The sequence below is a fragment of the Amaranthus tricolor genome, chromosome 3, assembly GCF_026212465.1.
Source record: "Amaranthus tricolor cultivar Red isolate AtriRed21 chromosome 3, ASM2621246v1, whole genome shotgun sequence".
NCBI classification, from domain to species: Eukaryota; Viridiplantae; Streptophyta; class Magnoliopsida; order Caryophyllales; family Amaranthaceae; genus Amaranthus; species Amaranthus tricolor.
In genome coordinates this window covers 1505713-1519241 of record NC_080049.1, presented here as the reverse complement: position 1 = coordinate 1519241, position 13529 = coordinate 1505713, and the positions used below count along the sequence as shown (strand labels likewise).

Sequence of the window (13529 nt, the reverse complement as noted above, 5' to 3'; positions counted from 1 at the left end):
TTCCCACTTAATCAAACTTAATTCTTGATATTTATTTTTTTTATCAAGAATTTATTAGATTCATCTTAAATTCATATTATTTAATAAAAATAATTAAAGTTTGATAAAATTTAGTTTAAATCAGTAAAAATCAGCTTATGTCGTAAAATAAGTTGTTATAAGTTAAAATTTTATTTTGAGTTAAAAAAAATTTTAATTCAATCAAAATTAGTAATTTTGAATAAGAAAAAGAATACGAAATCAATAAGAATAAATTTCATTGATAAGGAAAAATCAGTATAATATAATACATTTTGATTAAAAACAATTAAGTTCAATTCAATCTAAATAATACATTTTGATTCAAAACACCATATGACCTTAACATATAATTTAATTTACTTTTAAAATATATGAAATTATTTGCTATAATTGAATACAATAGATACATATTTAAGGATACATTAAAGTAGTATCCTAAGTTGCTTTGTAAAAGAACTACATAGCATTGTGTAGGAAAATTTATTTGGAGAGGAAGATAAGTGAATATGTAAAATGACTATTCTTATTCATTGCTCAAAATTGATTACATCAATGGATATTTATAGTGATGAGTTTAGTTACAAGTTTACTAAAAGTATCTTAAATATTTTCATTTTTTAATTACTTTTTCTAGAAACTTCTATTATATTATCTTAGATACTTTTAATTTTTTAATTCTTTAGTTTAGATATTTTTTATATTTAATTAAAATTCTAGATTTTTCTAGATTATTTTAACACATTATAAATAGTCTTTCATTTTCCTCTCATCATGTATCTCAATTCTAGTATTCTACCCATCAAAGTAAAAGAAACAAAAATAACAAAATGCGAATTCTGGTTTTCTTCTTGTTTATTCACTGTCTTAATATTAGATCCATCAATGGCGAAATATTATCAGAACAAGAAGCATTATTAGCTATTAAATCTTGTTGGACCTCTTGAGTTTTGATGATGACTACACTTTAGCAAATATGTGTTTAGAGATTGTGCGCAGGTCGATATCCGATTAATTGTGATCGTTGATAGTACCTATGCCTTAGCTTATGGAAACGTACATGTCAAAAGGTTTCAATTGATGTTAGGAAAAGTATATCGCTTGGGATGTAAAATGGAGACAGCAGATCTACTGTTCCCAAGTTGGATGTTCTAGCTAAACTGAAGTCTGGAGACAGCACACTGTTCCTGAGCTGAAGGTTGACTACGTTGACTGAAAATTCTGATTATCATATTTTAATTATTATTTTTAGTTAATGTATTTTAAATTAAATTGTTGCAGTAAAAATTTATTAAAGTTAATTGGCAAATCGTTTTTGTTAAAGAAAATGAAATCACGATTTATTTGTTAAGATCCTTTATTTTAGGATCTATTTTTAGTAAATCCTGGATTTGTTAAAAATAGAATTAACTAACTTTGAATTAGTCTTAGCAAATCTTTCTAACCGGTTTTTATTCCTAAAAATTAGCAAGCAATCATTCCCACTAAGATTAACCGTTTTCTAAAATATAGCATGAAGTTCCAGCCATTAATTTGGGGAACAGGAATTACTGCTGAAGAAACTGCTACTTTAGGGAACAGCGGTTATTGTTTATGTACACGTGTGATTTGACTTAATCAAATCTTATGGAAATAACCGTGTGTTTGCTTAATCCACATTACTCCCATGATCTCTTGATAGTGGGATGATGGATTGGATTATTCCATTTTCTTAGGAATATTATTTTCTATAAATTGCAAATTAATTCCGGTTTTTAAGTGATGAGAAGTAATCCAACGTTTTGTGCTTAAGTGTTTTTCATACATTTTTGTTGGATTTTACAAGAAATATTTTGTTCTTAAAGTTGCCAATTAATTTATAATATTTTCTTGATGCAACTCTTTGATTTATTTTAGAGAATTTATATCCTTTTTGTAAGGGTTTTTGAGAGTTTATGTAATTAGACTCGGGTGAGTCTAAGGGGGAAGTTAGATAGCTTTTAGTGAAGCTAGAGAGGATTAGCTTATTGTAAAGCTAAGTTTGTTGCTTTGAGTAAAGCAATTAGAGAGTGAAGAGTTGGCCTAGTTGTTTCGCTTCGAGTGAAGTAAGGTGTTTATTGTAATTGTAACTAATTGCCTTAAACATAGTGAAGTTGTTAGAAATCCCAAGTGGTCGTGGTTTTTCCTTTTGTTTAGGCCCAAAAGGTTTCCACGTAAAATCGTGCGTCTCTCTTATTATTTTGCTCTTAGTTTAAGCTTTATTTATTTTGAATAATTCCGCAAAAACAGAGCACAATCGCTTAAACTTGCAACAACAACAATTCACCCCCCCTCTTGTTGCTGTTCCCGTTCCTAATTGAATCAACAATTGGTATCAGAGCCCTGTTCCCAGAAGATCAGGAAACCCTGAGGGCAGATTCTGGTGTTCCCTAAAAATGTCAATTATGAACGAGCGAATGGAAGAAGGGTATTCAACTCAAAGACCGCCAATGTTCGATGGAAAATTCTATACATATTGGAAAAATAGGATGGAGATCTTCATTAAAGCGGAAAATTATCAAGTTTGGAGAGTCATAGAAATCGGAGATTTTGAGGTAACCACTACTAACTCCAACAATGAAATTGTTCCCAAACCTATAACCGAATATGAAAAAGAAGATTTTCAGATAATGGAATTAAATGCTCTTGCTATAAAATTACTTCATTGTGGTCTTGGACCAAACGAGCATAATAGAATAATGGGGTGCAAATCCGCTAAGCAAATTTGGGACCTGCTTGCTGTTACCCATGAGGGAACAAGTGAAGTAAAACGGTCCAAAATTGATTTGTTAATGTCTAAATACGAGAGATTTGTTATGGAGCCAAGAGAAAGTATCCAAGAGATGTTCACTAGGTTCACCAACATAACAAACGAACTTGTCTCTCTTGGAAGAATAATTCCCACTGATGAACAAGTAAGGAAGATTCTTAGGAGCCTTCCTCAAGATGAGTGCTGGAGGGCCAAGGTTACTGCTATACAAGAGTCCAAAGATTTTACAAAGTTTAATCTAGAGGAGCTGGCTGGTTCCCTAATGACGCATGAATTGCATTTGGGAACAGCAGACAGTTCCAGGAACAAGGGACTGGCTCTGGCAGCGGGGGAACAGGACGAATCAGAATGTGATGAAGAAGAGGCTGCTTTGTTGGTACGAAAATTCAAGAAGTTCTTCAGGAACAGCAGGTATGCAAATCAAAGAAACAACAGAGAAAGAAGAACAAAAAATCTTGAATGCCACAAATGTGGAAGTACCGAACACTTCATCAAGGATTGCCCAACATGGAAGAATGAAAAGGGCAAGGGAAAGACAAGAGATTCAAGAAGACCGTTGAACAAAGAAAACTTTAACAAGACTGACTTTCGTAAGGCCATGATTGCTGCATGGGGAGAAACTGAAAGTGAGAATGAAACTATTGTTCCCAAAGAAGAGGAGACAGCTAACCTATGTCTCATGGCTACGCATAAAGGCAAGGAAAAGCAGGTAAATATTTCTAATTCATTTTCTGACCATTCATTCAATCCAAGTAAAAATGATTTAAAAGAGTTGTTAAAAGAGGCACAAGTTAAACTTGAAAATTGCAATGATAAGTGTCTCAGGTTAGAAAAGGAACTTAAAGTAAGCAAAGACCATGTCTCATACATAAACACCTTTAGACATGATGTCCAAAACAGATTTTTCGGTTTGTTGGACCAAAATATAATCCTAAAGGAAAATATGGAGAGACTTAAGAAGGAAAATGTTATTCTTAACATTGAGCTATCGCAATACAAATTATTAGGCTTAAATGAGGAATTGATAGATGCATCTACTAAAGATTTATGCAATGATTTTCAATATTTAAAACTGAATTCGGAATCCAACCGTAACAACAATAATAATCTTGAATTAAATTCAAGAGAAAAAGGGAAAATCAAAATAACTCCCAAATGGATTCTAGATGCTAAAAGTAAGAAATCACAAAGCCTAAATTATTTTAAGAATAACAAAAGTAAGAAAGCTTACGTTAATCTTCCTAGAGACAGATACTGTACCTTCTGTGGTAAAGCTGGCCATCTGAAGGAACAGTGCACCAAAAGGGAACAGTATACTGTCTCTAACAGAAACTATGTCGATAACATTCAAATTGATAAATATGATTCATGTAAGATCGACAAGGAACCCAAGAAAGTCTGGGTTCCTATAATTAACAATTAATTATCTTACAGGTCCAAGTGAGGGGGAACAGCTCATGGTATCTCGACAGTGGGTGTTCCAAGCATATGACGGGTGACAAATCTAAATTTCTCTCACTTGAAGCCTATGATGGGGGAACAGTAACCTTCGGTGACAATATGAAGGGTGAGATAATCGCCAAAGGAAAGGTTGGAAGGTCATGTTCCCACGCCATTGATAATGTATTTTTAGTCGAGAATTTGAAACACAACTTACTTAGCATTTCTCAATTTTGTGATAAGGGTAACTCTGTAAACTTTACTTCTGAAAAGTGCATTATTTCTAGGAATGACACTGGAGACATCAATCTTGAGGGAAACAGAAAAGGGAACACTTATGTAGTGGACCTGGACACTGTTCCCAGAAACAGTCTAACGTGTCTAAGTGTTATAGAAGACGACCCACTTCTTTGGCATAAGCGTCTAGGTCATGCTAGTTATTCATTGATTAATTCATTAAGATCTAAAGACCTAGTTAGAGGACTACCATCTATAAAATTCCTTAAAGATGAAATATGTGATCCTTGTGCCAAAGGAAAACAAGTAAGGTCATCTTTTAAACCAAAGAATGTTGTGACCACCTCAAAAACGCTTGAATTATTACACATGGATTTGTGTGGACCTATGAGAATACAAAACCGTAGTGGCAAAAGATATGTGTTTGTTATTATTGATGATTATAGTAGATTTACATGGACTTTATTTCTAGTTAGTAAAGATGAAGCCTTTAATGAGTTTGTTTCTTTCGCTAACAAAATACAAAAATCTACCAATAATCAAATTGTTCACATAAGGTCAGATCATGGTAAAGAATTTGAAAATTCAAGCTTTATGAGTTATTGCAATGAACATGGAATAAGTCACAATTTTTCCGCCCCTAGAACACCACAACAAAATGGTGTTATAGAAAGGAAAAATAGAACTTTAGAAGAAATGGCTAGAACTATGTTAATTGCTAGTGGTTTACCTAGAAATTTTTGGGCCGAGGCTATTAATACTGCATGTTATATTTTAAATAGAGTATTGATAAGACCAATCACTTCTAAGACACCCTATGAACTGTTTAAAGGTGTTAAACCAAATATTGCCTATTTTCGTGTGTTTGGATGCAAATGTTTTGTACATGTTAATGGAAAACGGAATATAGGTAAATTTGATGAAAGAAGTGATGAAGCAGTATTTCTTGGCTACTCATCTCAAAGTAAGGCATATAGAGTCTATAACAAAAGAACAATGAGTGTGGAAGAATCCGTTCACATAATTTTCGATGAAACTAACTTTTTGTCAAGTGAACAGGATACAAATAATTTTAAGATAGGTCTTGCAAATCTAGAAGAAGATGATGAAGAATTGAAAGTGCATGATCAGGAAACAGTTGGTGAACAGCCGGTTCCAGCAGAAGCAGAAAGTACTGGTCAAGTTCAGGAACTGCCAGAACATCAGGAACAGCAGACTGTTCCCAATCCAGCTGTTCCCACAGATGAGCAGAACAACCCAGTAGCTGAACAGAATGTTAATCAAGCTGATGAACCAGAACATGCTACTGTTCCCACAAGAGATTTTATGCCAAAACCTTGGAGATATCAAAAATACCATCCTCTTGATTTGATTGTAAGTGATTTGAATAAAGGAACACAAACTCGATCTCAAATGAGAAATTTTTGTGCACATTTTGCGTTCCTATCATCAATTGAACCCAAAAATCACGAAGAAGCTCTAAAGGATTCCGAATGGGTTGTAGCCATGCAAGATGAATTGAACGAATTTGAAAGGAACAAAGTATGGCATTTAGAACCCAAACCGAAACACAAGAAGGTAATTGGTTTGAAATGGGTATTTCGGAACAAACTAGATGAGCATGGAATAATTGTAAGAAACAAAGCAAGGCTCGTGGTCAAAGGGTACAATCAACAAGAAGGTATTGATTATACTGAGACATTTGCTCCAGTAGTAAGGTTAGAAGCTATTAGAATTTTAATTTCTTTTGCTGCATTTATGAACTTTAAATTATATCAAATGGATGTGAAATGTGCTTTCTTGAATGGTTTTCTTGATGAAGAAGTTTTTGTTGAACAACCGCCTGGCTTTGAGAATACCTCGAGTCTTGATCATGTCTATAAGCTTGATAAAGCTCTTTATGGGTTGAAACAAGCTCCTAGGCAATGGTATGAAAGACTATCAAAGTTTTTGATTCAAAATGACTTTATTAGAGGTAAAATTGATAAAACCTTATTCTTTAAGAATAAAGGTTCCAATATATTAGTTGTTCAAATATATGTTGATGATATTATTTTTGGTGCCACAAATGAATTGCTATGTAAAGAATTTGCTAACCTTATGAGCACTGAATTTGAAATGAGCATGATGGGAGAATTAAATTTCTTTCTTGGTTTGCAAATTAAACAAACTGCTAATGGTATCTTTATTCATCAACAAAAATATATAAAAGAACTTCTTAAGAAATATGGCATGACTAACGCTAAAACCAACCATACACCCATGGCTACTAATGTAAGATTAGATGAAGATACAAATGGAACAAATATTGACCAAACTATGTATAGAGGCATGATTGGATCTTTATTATATCTAACTGCTAGTAGACCCGATATTTCATTTAGTGTTGGTTTATGTGCAAGATTTCAATCTAACCCTAAAGAATCACATCTAACTGCAGTGAAACGTATTTTGAGATATCTAAAGGGAACAGATGATTTATCATTATTTTATCCTAAAAGTGATGTTTTTGATTTGAAAGGCTTTAGTGATGCAGATTATGCAGGAGATCTTGTTAATAGAAAAAGCACGTCAGGTATGGTACAATTTCTTGGCTCATGTTTAGTTTCGTGGAGCTCCAAGAAACAAAACACTGTTGCATTATCAACCGCTGAAGCTGAGTACGTAGCAGCAGCAGCTTGCTGTTCCCAAATGATATGGATAAAGCAGCAGCTAAGAGACTTTGGTATTAAGTATGCATGTGTTCCTATTTATTGCGATAATACCAGTGCCATATGCATATCCAAAGATCCAGTGCATCACTCACGAGTAAAGCACATCCATATTAGGCATCATTTTCTTAAGGATAATGTTGAAAATAAAAATATCATTGTTAAGCATGTAAATACTAACGAGCAAATAGCAGATATCATGACCAAACCGCTTCCAAGGGAACAGCATGAGAAAATGAGATTGGAACTTGGCATGATCAAGCTGCATTAAAGGAAGTGTCATATATGATCCTTAGAGACAAAATAAAAATTGAAAATGATCAATCAACCACAATAAACTTGATTGAAAGATCAATTATTGATAGGATCAGGTACGCATTTTTTTAAGGGAATATACTTTGAATGATCTTATGATTGCATGATTATTTTGATCAAACGGTAGTAGCATAATATTATCATTTTGTTATTATAAATATATAATAAAAATATAAAAAATAAAAAAAATAATAAAAAATTATATATAAATTTTTTTTCCAGCAATTTTTTTTGGAAGTAGGAGTTGGATCATCAAATTCATCTGTCTCCATTTCGTGTCTCTGTATCAAAATGCATAACTAAGGAAAATGGAACATTTAGTAACCGTCACCTCTCACAAATAAACCCACTCCCTCACGTTCCATCCTTCACTTCATAATCATTACCCTTTCCCTTTCACTCAACCCCAAACCGTCATTTTCTCCATTACACTTTCTCTTCTCTTCCAAAACTTCCATGAAAATCAAAAACCAGAACCCTAAAATGAAGCAACCTGTACCTCTTCAAGTCATCTATCCACCTTCTCACACTCCTAAGCCTGAGTCTTCATCAAAAGAACCGGAGGGAACCCCCATCTCCCCGAAAATACATGCAAGCAGTAAGAGATCAAGAGGATCCAAGAAACCTCCAACACGTTCTGTAAAGAAAATGAAGGTAACCCACTACTTAAACGCTGAGGAACTTTCCAAAGAAATGTCAGTTGGCTTTGGCCTTGACAAAGAGTGGTATGAGACTGCAAACTTTCCTCAATTTCACAAAATTCTACAAACTCAACATTGGGAATCACTCATGTGCGATTACTGCTGCAATCCCATTTACCCAGAAATTATGCGTGAGTTCATCTCTAACTTCTCTATTAATGATGGAGTTTGTTTCAGTTCAATTAAAGAAATTGAAATTGAATTTGATAGTTTGACGTTAGGAGAGTGGCTAGGAGTGCCAGCCACTGGTTTTGATGTTTATTATGTTGGGTCAAAAATTGCGTTTTCTGGGATTGATGAAAAGGATGTTTGGAGATGTTTAGGTGTTAGGCAAAAGAGAGGTAAAGTGAGTCACAATGTTTTGTCCCCCTTACACAAGTTACTTTACAACATTGCTCGAAGGTTTATTTTACCACGAAATTCAAAACGTAGTGAGGTAAGTCTTCGAGATGCCACTTTGATTTACTGTATGGTGAACAATATAAAGATTAACTTTCCTTCCTTGATGATTTCGCATTTAAATGATTGTATAGCCAAAAGATGTATGGTAGGCTATGGTGGTTTATTGTCCTGGATTTTCTCAAAATTTGGTGTTCCACTTGGAGAATACAGTTTTCCTATGGGTCCCAGTAACATGATAGGTGCAAAATGTTTGAATAACTTGCGCCTTAAATTAAATGAGGAAGGGATCCTTGAAAATGCTGTGGAACAGATTGAAATTGATTCTGATGATGAGGAACAGGAGGAAGAGGGAAAGGAAAAGGAGGAATAGGAAGTAGAGGAAGAAGTGGAGAAGGAGGAACAGAAAAAAGAAGTTGAAAAGGAGGAACAGGAGAAAGAAGGAGCTGGAGTTAAGGAACAGGAGGTTGTTCCTTCTGATAAGGAGGAAGAAGACAAGGGGATGGGACCTGAAGTTGCTCTTGATGATGACTCTAGGGCTGAACCCAATAGTTTTCCCTCACCAAAGCCAACCACTCCACCATCCCATCATTTCCCAACACCACCACCATCACCAACACCAAGATCACCACCACCATCATTTCACAGACAAAGCTTTGATCAAGCAACCGTTCCTACTGCCCCCTTATACTCCATTCTCCTTAAGCTTGATGATTTGCAGGATCGCTTCTTCAAATTTCAAGATGAGATTCGTGTTTCCCTAGCCTCATTAGCTGACCAGATGACTCAAATGGAGGCTCGTCTCGGTGCTAAATTGGATACAGTGGAGGTGGAAACAGTATATATTGATGAAGATGCTCCTGCTTCCTAGTTCTCCTTTAATATCTTTTATGTTTCCTTGTTACTATCTCTATCACCAAACAATTTCTTTATCTTTTGGTACCAGCTGGGGTACACTTCTTAAACATTGTTAACTTTGTTAAACCTTCTTACATATGCTACTAACTGTTAGGTTTGATCAGTCATTGCTTATCATGCTTGCATTCATTGTTATTGCTTTTTAATTTGTGCATCCTTATTCTCTCTTTGACTATAACTATATGTTTAGTGCTGTGGTTTGATTGCTTATCTTCTTTTTGAATGATGTCAAAAGGGGGAATATTTGGCACAAACTTAAATAATGCTTGAGCATGTTTGAGATCTAGTTAAATCTATTATGTTGGACTTATGGATTAAGGTGCTGGTTTGTTTCTGATGTTTGGTTTCGGATGTTTGTGTTGATAGCTGTTAGTTGTTGCTCATTAACACTGAAACTAGGTTTCTCATTGCATTAAGGATTAAGATACTGAATACTGATATTTCTGGTTAATTGTTTGTTTATGCTAATTTCTTTTAGCTCTGATTATGGATGATTATGGTGGATTAAATTTTTTTTTTTTTTTGTTTGATTTTATGCTGAAATAATATAAAGTTGTTGTTTTGATTATTTCTAGAGTAACTGGTTTCATGATACTTAGTTAAGAAGAGTTGTTTTGATCTCTAACATACTCTTCAACATTGGTTTACTCTATTTTGTTTTTAAGTTTGTTTGAAAAGTTTGTCATCATCAAAAAGGGGGAATTTGTTGGACCTCTTGAGTTTTGATGATGACTACACTTTAGCAAATATGTGTTTAGAGATTGTGCGCAGGTCGATATCCGATTAATTGTGATCGTTGATAGTACCTATGCCTTAGCTTATGGAAACGTACATGTCAAAAGGTTTCAATTGATGTTAGGAAAAGTATATCGCTTGGGATGTAAAATGGAGACAGCAGATCTACTGTTCCCAAGTTGGATGTTCTAGCTAAACTGAAGTCTGGAGACAGCACACTGTTCCTGAGCTGAAGGTTGACTACGTTGACTGAAAATTCTGATTATCATATTTTAATTATTATTTTTAGTTAATGTATTTTAAATTAAATTGTTGCAGTAAAAATTTATTAAAGTTAATTGGCAAATCGTTTTTGTTAAAGAAAATGAAATCACGATTTATTTGTTAAGATCCTTTATTTTAGGATCTATTTTTAGTAAATCCTGGATTTGTTAAAAATAGAATTAACTAACTTTGAATTAGTCTTAGCAAATCTTTCTAACCGGTTTTTATTCCTAAAAATTAGCAAGCAATCATTCCCACTAAGATTAACCGTTTTCTAAAATATAGCATGAAGTTCCAGCCATTAATTTGGGGAACAGGAATTACTACTGAAGAAACTGCTACTTTAGGGAACAGCGGTTATTGTTTATGTACACGTGTGATTTGACTTAATCAAATCTTATGGAAATAACCGTGTGTTTGCTTAATCCACATTACTCCCATGATCTCTTGATAGTGGGATGATGGATTGGATTATTCCATTTTCTTAGGAATATTATTTTCTATAAATTGCAAATTAATTCCGGTTTTTAAGTGATGAGAAGTAATCCAATGTTTTGTGCTTAAGTGTTTTTCATACATTTTTGTTGGATTTTACAAGAAATATTTTGTTCTTAAAGTTGCCAATTAATTTATAATATTTTCTTGATGCAACTCTTTGATTTATTTTAGAGAATTTATATCCTTTTTGTAAGGGTTTTTGAGAGTTTATGTAATTAGACTCGGGTGAGTCTAAGGGGGAAGTTAGATAGCTTTTAGTGAAGCTAGAGAGGATTAGCTTATTGTAAAGCTAAGTTTGTTGCTTTGAGTAAAGCAATTAGAGAGTGAAGAGTTGGCCTAGTTGTTTCGCTTCGAGTGAAGTAAGGTGTTTATTGTAATTGTAACTAATTGCCTTAAACATAGTGAAGTTGTTAGAAATCCCAAGTGGTCGTGGTTTTTCCTTTTGTTTAGGCCCAAAAGGTTTCCACGTAAAATCGTGCGTCTCTCTTATTATTTTGCTCTTAGTTTAAGCTTTATTTATTTTGAATAATTCCGCAAAAACAGGGCACAATCGCTTAAACTTGCAACAACAACAATTCACCCCCCCTCTTGTTGCTGTTCCCGTTCCTAATTGAATCAACAAATCTGCCATTAAAGATGATCCTCATAAAAGTCTATCATCTTGGAAAAACACTACTCACCATTGCAATTGGTCGTTCGTCACTTGCTCTTTGTCTTCTCACTCTTCCGCTGTCATTTCCCTAAACTTCTCCTTCTTAGAACTCAATGGTACTCTCTCTCCTCAAATCGGTTTTCTTACAAACCTGCAAAACCTATCTCTCCATGATAACTATTTTTATGGGCATGTCCCGACTTCTCTTTCTCTCCTTACAAAACTCCACTATCTTGACCTACAATTTAACCAATTTAGTGGCCCACTCCCTTTATTTGCTAATATGTCGGAGCTTCGGGGCCTTTCCCTTAGCTTTAACTACTTTTCTGGTACAATATCACCCGAGTTTAGTAAACTTCAAAAGCTTCAAGTTTTGGATTTATCAAAAAATTATTTACATGGTGAGATACCAAATTCTTTTTCTCTTCTTACAAATTTGATTGGTTTGGATTTATCAAATAATCAATTACATGGTGAGATACCAAATTTTTTTTCTCTTTTTACAAATTTGGATTATTTGGATTTATCAAATAATCAATTACATGGTGAGATACCAAATTCTTTTTCTCTTCTTATAAACTTGACGTACTTAAGTATTTGTCAAAACAACTTACAAGGTTTCATACCAGAGTTTATTGGAGATTTATCTAAGTTATTAGAACTTCAACTTTCGGGAAATAAATTTACAGGAAATATTCCACATAAGTTGGGGACGAATGGGTTATTGGGATACCTAGATGTTTCTTCAAATAAGCTTAGTGGTCCAATCCCTGAGAGTTTAGGGAGTTGTAAGTTACTAGGTTTTCTAGATTTGTCACATAATCAACTCACGGGTCAGTTACCTGTCAACATTGGAAAGCTAACGAGTCTTCGTTTTTTGTTGGTTGCCAACAATAACTTGATTGGAAAAATCACACCAAAGATTACAGGTACACTAATGTTTAGCAATGCCTATCTAAATTGCATCCTCCAAAATAGTTTGCCATTGCATACATTGAGACTTCCAACTGTTAAATTATTATTTTCTTTTTTGAATTCGCTTGTCACTAATAAAAATATATTTCTTGTATTATTAAGGTTTTTCATATTTGCTTTTTTTTTTTTATAACATTGATTAATGTAACCAATAAAAATATATGAAACAAGTTCTATCGAATTATCTTTAATGTATTTCTTTGATTTTTGATATTTGTATTTTGTATACATTAATAAAGATTATAAAAAAAATATATATCAATTATCTCACATATAATATGCCAACATTGGAAGCATCACAACACAGTTTACTGAGTGGAATTATCCTAACGTGATTACAGGTACACTAAGTTTATAGTTATCGTTTTATTTTTTAAAACAAGATATTCCATAAAGTTGAGTGGAATTATTCTAACGTGATTACATGTACTCTAAACTAATTTCTAACTTTTTTAAGAAGTCATGTGGTCAAATTTATTTTTTTTCTTTTCAAAAAAGATTAAATTTCTTGGTAGAATATTCTTTTACTATGATGTATTTATACATTATTATATGAAGCTACAACTTTCTCTAAATTCTTTCATATTTGTCATGCATTCCAGGATACAATGTCACGAATTTTAAAAACTCTTCTATTTGCAACTTAGTTGATCTTGAAATCCTTGATTTATCATATAACAAGTTTAATGGAGAGGTTCCTCATTGCTTGGGCAATACTAGTACTCAATTATCTGTATTGAACTCCAATCAAATAATTTCAAGGGCGTCATTCCATCAGCATTATTTTCTACTTGTGATTCCTTAGTATATGTAGATTTCACTGACAATCAGTTAGAAGGAGCTATACCTAGGTCTTTATCTAAATGTAGAAACCTGAA

The 13529-nt window shown here is 33.4% G+C and overlaps 1 protein-coding gene across 1 annotated transcript; it reads left to right on the top strand.

Moving 5' to 3' along the window:
• The first annotated feature begins 11650 nt into the window (after positions 1-11650).
• Positions 11651-13472, top strand: LOC130808042 (LRR receptor-like serine/threonine-protein kinase RGI2). Its single transcript, XM_057673478.1, has 2 exons — positions 11651-12605; positions 13254-13472. The coding sequence occupies exons 1-2, from the start codon at positions 11960-11962 to the stop codon at positions 13454-13456; spliced, it is 849 nt and encodes a 282-aa protein (XP_057529461.1). The 5' UTR covers positions 11651-11959; the 3' UTR covers positions 13457-13472.
• Positions 13473-13529: the final 57 nt, after the last annotated feature.